The sequence below is a fragment of the Sturnus vulgaris genome, chromosome 4 (genome assembly GCF_052056855.1).
Source record: "Sturnus vulgaris isolate bStuVul1 chromosome 4, bStuVul1.hap1, whole genome shotgun sequence".
In the NCBI taxonomy this organism is placed as follows: Eukaryota; Metazoa; Chordata; class Aves; order Passeriformes; family Sturnidae; genus Sturnus; species Sturnus vulgaris.
The window spans coordinates 10,561,399-10,574,324 of record NC_142246.1 but is presented as its reverse complement, the minus strand read 5'-3'; the positions used below and the strand labels follow the sequence as shown (position 1 = coordinate 10,574,324).

The 12,926-nt window shown below is 38.8% G+C and overlaps 1 protein-coding gene across 10 annotated transcripts in view; it reads right to left on the bottom strand.

Moving 5' to 3' along the window:
- Positions 1 to 12,926, bottom strand: part of ABLIM2 (actin binding LIM protein family member 2) — a 128,039-nt gene that overhangs the window by 4,350 nt on the left and 110,763 nt on the right. For all 10 annotated transcript variants that reach the window (XM_088163082.1, XM_088163089.1, XM_088163085.1 and 7 more), the window contains 3 exons: positions 10,948 to 11,002; positions 9,561 to 9,625; positions 9,309 to 9,389 (listed from right to left, as the gene is read on the bottom strand). In XM_088163082.1, coding sequence (XP_088019208.1) covers positions 9,309 to 9,389; positions 9,561 to 9,625; positions 10,948 to 11,002 — 201 coding nt within the window. The remainder of the gene's footprint in view (positions 1 to 9,308; positions 9,390 to 9,560; positions 9,626 to 10,947; positions 11,003 to 12,926) is intronic.

The window sequence follows — 12,926 nt, the reverse complement described above, 5'->3', positions numbered from 1 at the left end:
CTAGAGCTCTTCACAAACCTAAAGGCAGAAAAAAATGCACTAGTAAGAAATCCTGGACTGATTCATCTTTCTTCTCAGGTACTGGAATATTAATTTGTCTTAACTGAAATGTTACCTTCTCTCATTAGTCAAACAAAAGAAGGGAAATCAAAAACTGTGAGCAGGGAATATGAAAGATATTCATCTTGAGGTATGAGAGAATATGTGTGAAGCTATGCTTTACAAGGCCAAGAACATGATTTCCTTTTTCTTTTTTCAGTAATGGATCAGCTTAAAATATCCAGCTATGTTAATAATGCATCATTGGGCCATTAAAGGAAGGAATAACCAAACTTACTAGTAAAAGCAATATTCATTCATTTCTTTTACTGGAGTTGGCCTTGTTTACATAGGAAGTCTGAGTGTTTTACAGTGTGCTAGTAAATGATTCCTAATTCCCTTTGTGACAGTTTGGCCATATTCAGGCAGCTTAACTCAGTCTCCTTCTCTGCTCTGCATCAACAGCAAGGTTGGCACGTTGCAGACACTGAGGAGAGTAGACAGGACCTACCAAGGTCTGTTCTGCCCACACTGAACTCAGTGCACATAAGTGAGGTCATTTTGGAAGCTACATGATGATGTTAACATGATGCTACCTGAAAACCTTGCTAAAAGACAGGGGAAGCAGTTTAAAGATGATTCTTCACAATGCCTGCTATACTGGACTTCACAGCATCAGAATATCAGCATTTGTGACATAGCTAAGTGTGATATTGCTACAACAGAAAGCACTATAGCATCATGTTGTTTTGATAAAATTGTATTAATCTGAAGTTTTTATTAGGATATACGGAACTACGCAAGGGCTGAGCTAAATCCCTCCACTGCATTGCAACCACTAGAACAGAAAATCATCATCCTCTATGAAACATGAACATCAAAATGAGCAGAACAGACATGACCTCATTTTTTACTCTCAGAACCAAAGTAATTAACTGCACATTCAAATACTTGCTCCACAGTGTTATCTCAGAAAGAAGTGGTGCTTTTCACTGTAAATTAATGAGGCTTGTCTCTATTTCTGTGGTCTGCTAAAAAGCCAGTAATAATTCTAAACAGAGTTATAATCTTTATTTAATTCAATGAGTTTTCTTTTCCCTATGAATAATTTAGTTTTCAATGGAATTCAGAGATGCTCAAAAGTAATACGTAGTGTCATGGTTTCACCCCAGTTGGCAACCCACACAACCATTCACTCACTCCCCCACTAGTGGGACCAAGGAAAGAATTGGAAGGGTGAAAGCTGGAAAACTCATGTGTTGAGATAAGGACAGTTTAACAGGGAAAGATAAAGCCACAAACACAAGCAAAGCAAAACAAATAATTAATTCAAGCCACAAACACAAGCAAAGCAAAACAAATAATTAATTCACTGCTTCCCATGGGCAGGCAGGTGTTCAGCCATCTCCAGGAGTGCAGGGCCCATCATGCATAGCAGTTACTTAGGGAGATAAAACCTCCAAATGTTCCCCCTTCTTTCTACCCCCAACTTATACACTGAGCATGATGTCCCATGGTCTGGAATATCCCTTTGGTCAGTTTGGGTCACCTGTCCTGGCTGTGTCTCCTCCCAGCCTCACATTGATCTCCAATGTCCCTGCCAGAGTGGAGTGTGAAAGAGCAGAAAAGGCCTTGGCTCTGTGTAAGCTCTGCTCAGCAATAACAAAAACATCTCTATGTTATCAACCCTGTGTTCAGCACAAATCCAAAACACAGCCCCATACCAGCCACTGTGAAAAAAAATTACCCCAGCCAAAAACAACTTAGGAACATGTTATTAGTATGAATAAGTCACAGGAAGATAAAATTGCAGTTCACCTGCGGCACAAGGTGACCAGGGGTTGCTTCACAAGCATCTCAGTTCTGTGTCAGTAATTGGATGGGAGTCCTCATGTGAAAACCTGCTGATGTAGGAAACTCAGAGGATATCCTACTTCCTCATGAATCAATACTGAACCAATAAAAGAACTCAGTGGATGGCAGCAGGTGATGAGTTGAAGACTAGAAAAATGAAGGTCCTAATTCCTAGAGGAATTTAAAACCTCAAGTTTGTTTCTGTTTTGCTCTTTGTTTTGCTATATTCATAAGAAATGACAGCTGAACACTACACTGTCTTTGCTTGAATCTGTAGTGACTCTTTCAGCTGGTCTCTCTGAGGCACTACTCTGCACACAGTTTTATAGAGTGTAATTTTAAGTAGCTGTCTACTTCAATTCGTTTTATTCAAAGTCCTGCAACATTCCAACTTCTGATTCACAAAATCCAGAAATAAAAGCTACAGGAACTTCTCCAGAGATTTCAGTATGAGAAATACTCAAAATAAACAGGCATTTATTGAGAAAGGTTTATTCACAGATAAGTGTCCATGTAAATAACCAGGCCTTAGGTCTTCATGCTGGTGCACAAGCTTTGCTGCTGAGATACAATTTTTTCCTGTAGTAAGATTCAAGATTGTGGAAGTATCTCAACACTTAGAAAATAATAGTTTCTTCTATCCAGTTTGTCTCTTCACTGCCCTTCCACTCCCTTCTCTCATGCCTCTCAAGGTTAGCTCAAATAAAATTCTCAGATGGCCCATCAAAATTTGCTTGAAATTTTTTTTCTATTGACTTTTGAATCCTCATTTTGTTTTCACAAGGTTTGCACTCTTCACCTCTCTTTCTGTTCCACTGCTGGGGCTCAGCAGGCTTTTCAAAGGTTTCTTCTAAGCCTGCTGCATGGCTAATTGCAAAGCTGTAATTAGCCATGTGCCACATTCCCAAAGGAGTATTGAATGTTATGCTCATCTACAGCCTAATTAAGCTTCATGCTCAATAAATATTTGAAACTATTAAGTAATTATCTGATTGGGGAGGAAAAGTTGGGAAATAGCTTGAATTACCACCTAATGAACTTTAAAAGGTATCAAAAGATCACTAGGACAGCTCTGCTGATCAGAGGATAAGGCAGCAGGCACCTGCAGTTACCCCAGGTAAGGGCAATTAATGGCAACACAAAGAGAGCCCTTGTGCAGCCAAGCCTTGCAGGAGCTGTGGATCTCCCTCCACACAGCAACGTGGGTCCCCAGAAAGGTCCAAAGGGAAAGCAGTGTAATAGAAACAGTGAGGAAAGGAGTCTGAGACCCTTCCCCATGCCCAGACCACTCTGCAGGGCTCCTGGATCTGTGCCTGTATCTCATCCAGTATTTCAGGGTACCATGAAGTCTCACAGAGAAGCTGCATTCCTCTCAGCACTACCACTGCAGGGTACCTTAAATTTAACCTCCTGAGAAATATCACAAGGCACACAGAAAATCTTCAGTAGGAAGATTGTATAGTCAGTATTTTTCCCAGCTGAGTCATCCATAAAGGTACAAAAAGCTGGGATGATGTGAGTATTTCTCTCAGGTATATGAATATATTATCAAAATAACATATACACAGAACATCTCTGATGATATCTATGTCACTATCCTGTAATTCAAAGGAGCTTTTTCATTACTGACATTGACATTAAGTCATTGCCTCCACCTGATGGCTGATAAAAATTTCTGTATAATTAAGAAAATAATTCATAGACAGAAACAAAACTTGGAATCCATAATAAATTATGAAAATATAAAGAAGCTAATGGGTTTCAAAAATTTCATTAATTTTAGGCACAAAATACCTTTCTTAAAGCAGATTTTGCAGTCTCCCTTAGTTTGGACTTTAGTGCACCTGTAATATAAATGTTCCACATCTAATCTCTGCTCACTCCTACAGTGTTTCCACTCACACAGAAATTACTTTTCACATCATATCACATCAATTCTAATGCGTATTTCCATTTTATAATGGCTCCTTTTGTAAAAGGCTTTGAAATCTGATATAAACATGCTTCACTGATCACAACATAAGCACATGCCTAGAATGAGAAACACCACACATGTATTTTGCAAGTTAAACAATGTGAAGTAGTTCTGCTGAAGTCAGTGACCCGCACTTCTCTACCCCAGGTTGTGAGCCTCATTGTGAAGTGAGCTGTAGCCTCAAACCCAGCCCCAAACTGCAAACTGTAAAACACAGAGCATTCCAGTTTTGCTCTCGTTTTCCCCATCTGAGCTCCAGAGGAGGTGGGAAACACAATGCTACTTGTATGAATGACATCCAGGAGCTTGGGCTCTTAAAAGTTCAGGCTGAGTTACTGGAAACAAGTCCTAAAACGGTTGAAGCCCAAATGGCTGGAACCCAGGATGATTGTTGAATGAAAACTAGTGGAAAAAATGTTATCCCTAAAGCAAATCCAGACAAGCAGTTCCAGGAGGAAAAGCATGTTTGACTTAAAAGTGAGTGCTCTGTTCAAATAAGACCGCACCCATGTTTAAATCTCTCATTTCTGTTTATAAGAGAACAAGGTAGCAAATTAAAGTTTGCTACTTGATATTCCCGAATACTTTTTCCTTAGCAATTGTCTCAGTTAAACAAAGAATGAACAGGCTCAAACAAAAAGTGGAATAATTTACTTTCTATTGCATTTTATAGGCATGAATACACAATGCTTTTAAGCCTTGACATTCAAAAGAAACAGCTAAAAAAACTAAGATACATTAAGATAAGGAAATAAAATGAAAACACTAAAACATGGTTTCTAAATGGAAGATTCTCACTATATTGGCTTTCAAAACTACTAGCCTGTGACCACAAAAGAAATCTTATACTCTGTGATAAAAGCAATTGCAGAAGGAGAAAAAATATAAATCTATGCAGTTGGGCATGAACTATCAATCTGAATGTGAAGCACTGAAACACACTGTTGTGACTGAAGAACAAGCAAGCAATATCCAATCTAAGATAAAAATACTAAGTGCATGCTGTTAGGAGCCCAGAGCTCAAATGATAAGGGTATTCAAGTACTTTAAAGAAGTTTCAAAATATTTTAAAGTGTCTGTAAGCCCAACTTTCTTTGAGAAGCAGCAGGTAAGGAATATGCCAATGTGTACCATCCAAAGGTGATGTCTTAGTCCTGAAAACTCAGAACTTATGCTGTGCAAAATGGGGAACTTTGGGCCAGGACACCTAAATTTTAAATGTTTCATTAAAAAAACCCAAAAAACAACCTGATAAAAAGTTCCAAGATAGACCAAATTGTCTGTATTTTTTCAAATGCTATTGCAGCAAACTCAGCAAATAATCATGTTTTGCAATTATACTATATTTTCACAGAATATACCAATCTAGGCAAATTAGAGACCTATAGAGGTCTTCAAAGCAGAGCCAACTTTAATAAAGACAAAACAGACAATGTTCCTCAAGGCCTTGTCCAGCTGTGTTCTGTGTGCCTTCAGGGCTAGAGACTCCACAGCCTCTTGGGCAAACTGTTCATGGCACTGCTCTCCCAGTGAGGAACATTCCCTTTATCTCCAACTGTGATTTCCTTCCCTGCAACTTGTGACTGTTGCCTCTTGGCTTTCCAGTGCCACCTTCTGGGAAGGGTTATGTTCTGCCCTAAACCCCTTTACTACAAAGGTGAGCTGCTGACTCATTTTCAGCTTGTTTTCCATCAGCATCCTCAGGTATTTTCCTGAGCTATTCCCCCCATCTCGTTCTGATGAATAGCATTACTTCTCACAAGTGCAAGAACGTGGATTTATCTTCACTGAATTTCATGAAGTATCTGCCAACCATTCCTGCAGCCTGGCCAGGTCCCTCTGAACAGAGGCTCTGCTCACCTAAGCATCAGTTGCAGTTCCCTCAAGTTCATGTCATATACAACAAGGTGAGGGTGCAATTCCTCTTCTACACCCAGGTTGTATAATCCACCCCTGTGTTACTGCCTCACAGTTCTGCAGTGTTATGTGAATGAACTTGTTCTCCACCATTTCCTGTTAGAATACCTCATGGGAATGCTGCTCTGTTCATCTAACATTACAATAAACAGCACTGTGGTAGAGAGAAACTCCAAAAAAATTCCTTGGCCAAATTGTTATCTACTGTAAATTCCTTACATTTCTAATCAGATTATACAAAAGTGAGATCCAGGCTATTTATTCAAAAACCAAAGTGCCAATAACATATTTAAAAATCAGTAGGCTGCTCATTATAACCAGTTCTTGGTGCTGCATGTATTAGTTCACTGTTGGCATAAACATCTCCTTGGAAGAGCACAAGTAACCGGGTACTGTTTCACTGCTGAGTTAAGACAAGCAAACAAAAGTATGCTGAGTGTTTTTATGCTTAGTTATATGTACTTTTGAGGAAAGAATGACTATTATTTGAATGCATTTATTACCAGTTGAGCCTCCCTAATCTCTAGATACCTCTTGGGCTTAGAAAAATACGCATTTTTACAGGAAAATATTTTTTATAATCCTTAAAATAAATTTCTTGCACAACAGTATAATCTAAAAAATGCTCACAATGGGAGTGAAGTTAGGAAAACACTGCCACCCGTTAAACCCCCACCCTCCTGTGGTCCTTGAACATTAGCCAAGGTTTCGTTGTAGCCTCCCTTAATTTGACCCCAGGAGATAATACCATTGACTTGAGTTCATTTTCATGAGGAACACTCAATATAGGAGACTTTTCTTGGAAGAGTGAATCATAGACAAACAATAGTGCCCCTTCCATGACATCTATGATGGATCATTCAAAGTTCACAACAAACTGTTTCACAAAGAGGAGGCTGCTTCAAGTCAAATTATGAGACAGCTGTTAAATAAATCTACCTCATGCAGATTTAGTAAACCTTATTGCTCCTAAGAGGACCAGGAAATCAGAAACATCACATGTGAGAGAGAGATTCTGTTGATACCAGACACAGTAAGACTGTTTTCAGGTTTGACAGCTGATAAGAAGCACAGAAGCCCTAGGTCTCCTTTCACTGACACCACCTGTACCCTGGCCACAGCCATCACATCCAGAAGCTTGCTCTGATTTGCAGCAGCAACACCAAGGTGAGGCTCCAGCCCCCACAAATAATCAGAATAAAACTGGTGTATTAGAACATGGATTTTTTCTTAGGAGATTTTCCTAGATATATCACTCTACAGCCTGGATAATACACGGACTTAGCACTGCTACCATTTCCATAGACCAAATCCAGCCCTTTCACAAGTGACATTGGATGTGCAGGATGAAAACAGAACATCAGCTGGAAACCAATTCAGACTGGAAAGACCACTTGCCTCTCAGAGATCCCAAGCACTGAATCACACCCTCTAGCAAGTGTGAAATGGACCTCAAGAAAGGGTGAAATATAACCTTAGTACATGCTTTCAGTATTCCCAGTGCTGTCCTCAAAAACTTGAAGATACCACAATATGTTAAGTGGGCCCTCTACTAACAGACAATTGAAATCCACAGATATATATCTGTATATATACAGATATCCACATTTCTAAGCCTGGTCTGCTTCTGTGCAAGCCTATAAACCCACATAGTCTTGAGCTCCCCGAGTCCTGCCCAAGCCTGAAATCTGCTGAGTGCACAAGGCAATAATTAGGTTACTATCTTCTACTTCTGCCACAAAAGGGAAATAATGATAAGCTGCTTTTCTATGCAAAGCTACTTATTTCCAGGAATTCTGTAATATAGAAGAAAGGGTCAGGAAAGAGGGTAAAAGGCTGACAGGAAAGGCAATGGTTTGTGTCTGTCACTCAACTCTGTACATGGTTTGAATGTGTAGATGAGCAACTGCCTCTGCTCTTACAGTAGTTACAGCACTATTAAAACTCTGCTCATTTAATTGTTAAAAAAGCTACCAATCCATATTAAATGTAAGACAGTGTACAGAGGAGTCCTTCCTGCAGATACATGTGTTTAGCATAGTGCAGCAATCAGCAAGATTGGCCTGGTCCCCTCACTGCTTTTCTGGTGCAGGTTTGAAGCAGATCTTGTTTATTGTTCTTTTTTGCAAACCTCTGTTGAGACCTTTGAAGTGGTTGGGCTCCTTGAGCCAACAGGCCCTGTGCTGCACCTGGTGTGAGGCAGACTGAGCAGCTCCAAAGTTAAACAAACAGCAATCCCAGCTGAGGATGGTGTATGAGTTACAGATAATGGCAGCCAGGGCAGGCATGATCCATCCAAAGCAAACTATATGTTGTCTTAAAAAAGCAATTTAGAGCTGCATTTGCTATTCAGACCAGGCTGCTGTGTTTAAACAAAGACTCTATTCTTTAACACACACATGCACATATGTGTGTACATATAAATATGAAAGAGTGCTTTACAGGATATGTCCAGAGGAGTATCCCTCCAATTCCCTGCTCCTTTGTCCAGACTTATCATGCTTTTCAGTATTGCTATCATGACTTGCTATAAATCACGCTTAAAACAGCACATAATTGAGGCTCTTTTTTCCTTACAATCAAATCTACACTACTTGTTGGGAAATCAAGTGACAAGCACATTCAAGTATTAAAGAGCATAACACCGATTTCAAAACATACCATATATGCAAAATTGGTAAATTAATTGTTTTTAAAGACTGATCTTTAATGAAGAACTTTCTGCTCCTTCGAAGTTTTTCTTCTTTTCTTGTTTTAAAAGTAATTTTTCTTATTGTCATATTATCATGTTCAAAATACAGTAAATGTATTAAAATATAAATCTCCCTAAAAGTCCAATATTTTTATCACATATTTTTTATTGAGCTATCTCTTCTTCTCAATAGTACTTCACAGAAAAATAGGTAGTTAAGGTGAGTCTTTATTCAGTCCTGTCATTGATCAGTCAAAAAAATGAACCTTGAGAATTTTGCTTGAATATCAACTTCAGGATTTGATCTTTGGAAACAGCTTTCTCTCACAATAAATTATATCTGCATTTCTCTGTCTTAAGTGAGATGTGGATGGCACAGCAAAGGTGTAGTAGAGTGACCACAGATCACACAGCCAATGGAGAGGCTGAATAAGACAACGGACCAAACATAGCTCCATGTATTTTCAGGATAAATGGAGCCTTTTTGTAACATTTGGGTTCTTCTATGAGGATGTTTTTTATATGAATTCAAACCAAAACGAACTCCACACTTTCCCACTACTCACCTGAACTTCCAATACCCTGGAAAATCACACAAAACCGATGGGTTTCATCAGTATCTTTGTAAAACACCATTTGGTCAGACATTTGCCAGGCTTCTGACAATTTTTTAGTTAAATTGCCTACATACTGATTTTTATTTTTTTTTTAATATAATACATAATGTTATTCTTCTCTTCTCTGTTGGTATTACTGAAGCACAGGGATATCCAGGATAGTAAGCAAACAGGAGAAATTCTTGCAAAACTGTCAAGCAAATATCATTCCTACCTCCAGCCTGGTCCTGTCCACATCCTTAGGCAATTTCACACGAACTCGGTTTGTTACAATAAGTGTTTCATAAGGATAAATCTGTTAAAAAGACAAGAGCATATGAACTCCAGCTGAATCCAATGCTGAGGCATGGAAATGGTGGTATGGGGAACTTACTAAAAAGTGGTACATACTTGCATCCTGATTTGACAAATATTTCACTGGGACAAAAATTAACAAAATAAAATAAAAGAAAGGAACCCATGTAACCTTGCTAGGAAGTGCTGAATCTGATTGTTCTTCCAGTGTTGGAAAAGCCCTTCTTACCTTGTATTCTGCAAAAGAATGAGAACAGGTTCACAATTTAGAATTTATAGCTGTCTTTTGGTGTCACCACAATGAACATTTACATCACAAATGTGCTATGCTACTACATTTCTCTCTTCTCAGTAGCTGTTGAATAACTGCATGCATAGTAATAATTTGACCCCCATGCCTTGAATGCCTATACCACTGTCTATTACCAAAGAAATTGTCCTGGAAATCAAAGGCATATTACAGAAAATCCATCTCCCGATGCCATTGGGTTACACGGTGAGTATGGCTGGCAAAATTGGGTATCTCTTTTTACAGGAGGCTTATGAGCAGAGTTAAGTCAGTCTGTCATCCAAAACTCCTGCCCTTATTGTTCTTTACTGAAAATAGTTAAAATATATCGATTATTAAAGGCATGTCAGTTTGGAAACATATATGAAAACCACTGAGATAATACGATATTACAAAATGCTGACACCCTGCACTTGGGCTGACTGCAGTGGGAATAACAGCAGGGAAGAAAAGATGATTTGGGGATGTGGCAACAATGACTCCTGGATCTACACTAGCACAAGGGAATTCTAGTTAGGTCAGTGTATGACTATATATGATATGACTACCACAATGTTATCTATTCACAATGGTGATTAAATGCGACCAGGATAGCCAAAATGTTTTCACAGACCTCTTTTTGGTCTGAAATTAAATTAGAGATTGAGTCTACTTTTCAAAACCTGTACTTTAACCTATTCAAACATAGAGACAAAGATTTTTATCAACACAGAGTCTTGAAGTGAAGCATTATAGTAAGATTTTTTAAAATGAGTTGAAGTGTCTTGGAAATAAAATTTTTCAGCTCTTTTGAAAATTCCAACCCATGTTCCATATTAAGTGCACAGTTCACTTAAAACTGTAATAAAAGAAAACATTGCAAATAAATTCTGCTTTTTGAACTCTGCACCTTTTAAACACACTGTAGCACAACCAGGAAGCACAACAGACTTTTTCCAACTAGATACGAAGGAGTGATTATCTTAAATTTCCCCCTGTCTTTGATATGAGACCAACACCAAAGGCTGTTGCCACATATCAAGGATCCTGCTATTGACTCAGCCTGGTTGCACCACCCTATGATGCACGACTTCTGTCAGGCCTTTAGGTTGGGCTAAGTAAAAAGATTCTCTGTGATAAACATGAGACTGAGCTGTGTCTCTGGCTAGTCATTATTATGTGAACTACAGGAAAAGCTCAGAATAGTAACCTTTATGGCAATATGTTAATTAAAATCCTCAAAGGGTGAAAACACAAGGGGAGTGGAAATGATATTGCAAAAATAATGTACCTTTCATCCCCCAGCTTGCCTCCTGGTCCGTTTCATATTGGCCCATAGTTTCAGGCTGACAGAGAAAGAAAGAAGCAATGTAGAAGCAAAATACACAAAAACCCCATTCTGAACATTGTTGAGAGAAAAAAGAAAGACAGAGAACCCAAATACAGATCCTTCCGTGAGAGAAAGAGAAGTCTCATTCAAATTTGACCTAATTGCTCAAGTTAGCAAGGTAACACTGAAACTGTCACTTTTCTGTGATGCTGAAGTGTTACTGCCATCATCACAAATCACTTCTGCTGCACTGCAACTTTTCTCCTTCTGCCTTCTGCTTCACACTGCTGATGCCACTGACCAGGGAGAACTCTATATGTGCCATATATGTGCTTTGTTTGAACCACTGTCTTCTTCCTTTGCTGACAAATGCTGTGATGAAAAACAGTACAGGAGATCAGAAAAGCACTATTACATGATTTTTTTCTTTCCAAGCCTCATTTTTGCCTGCTAGGGTATCAATGGTGTGCACAGCTATGCCCACAATAACCTGCAAGGCTCCTTGTTGTTTGCTTTTGGAGTTTTATTTATGCAGCACTAGGATGGTTGATTAAAAATAACAAACCACAAAAGCTGGTATGAACTTACAATCCAAAAGAGGACATCCATTCTGAGAGAAATTTTGGCCTCAAGGATTTGACCATGAGCAACCTTTCCAACTCTTATACAGGTTTGGGATTCTATATATGGGACAGATGCTGCCATCTGCTGCTTTCCCATCACATTGCAAGGCATCCTGAGAGCTTTGGCCTCATCTCTGGGAAGCCTTGGGATGGTTTTGGTGCTTCACCACTGAGCACAAGTCAGTGTCTTGCTCGCTTCAGGTTACTGGCAACACCTATTCTGAAAAGTCAGAAAAACCTCTCTTGACTCATAGGGATTATTTTTATACGGACCCTTTAAAATTCCTAAATTCCTAATTCAATAAAATTTCAGTGTCATTCCTTTCTTCAGAGAAGAATTCAAGAAACCAGGTATTGAAGCAACACAGGCATAATTACTCCTGTAATATTAACTCAAAGGGGTGGACATTTCAGCAGCTACCAAAAAGTCCATTTAGCTACTCCTTGACAATTTCTTTCTTGTAGGTCCTTCCAAATGACTCTCAGTTTGACTCTTGTCCCTGGGGAAGGTTAATCTTCCTCATGTGGTTTTGCAGGTTTCACATCTTCCTCTGGAGAAAGAAGGGAATTTGAACGAGGTCCTCTCCATGCAATTTGGACACAAATCAATTCTTCAAAACGTAGGTGCACATGCATCTATGTATTGACAGCTCATGACTATAAACCATAGTGGTATTTCACCTTATAGTATAAGCCATGAACTGAGAATCCATAATGCTAGATGCCAGAGAGAGAGAGAGAGAGGCCACATTTTCAAAGCTTCCTTTTTATTAAAGACTAATAAAAGTTGCAAAAAAGGATTAAAAAAATAATTCCTAGTCTCTTCTGATCATAATTTTGTTAAACAATTGTCTTTCTAGATTGCTGCTTGTCATTCAATCTTCACTGACCCCTCCCTGCCTTAAATTTACAATGGTTTTGTGTGAATACGCACACCACACACTGACACACATTCATACTAGAAAAAACAGAGATGGTTCAAGGAATACAATGGATGTGGGCTGTTCCACCTTTGCTCTAAGATCATTACTTGCTAATTATAGGCCTGTCTCCATCATTAATTCAAGCTATGCTATGATTAATATGTGCAGCCTCATATTTTAGATCTTCGTAAGATTCCCAATACTCACAATAAACACAATTAAAAGGAGAAGCCTCAGTCAGTCTTATTCTTGCAGAGGGACAAACTGTAACTCACATAGGGAATAAATCTGTCAGACAGGCCTGGCAGCCAAAACACCTTTGAAGTGTTATTACTGTGTAGATTTTCAACTAGTTACTGAGTTGTCTATTTATGAGACCTTATTTCCTGGAGAA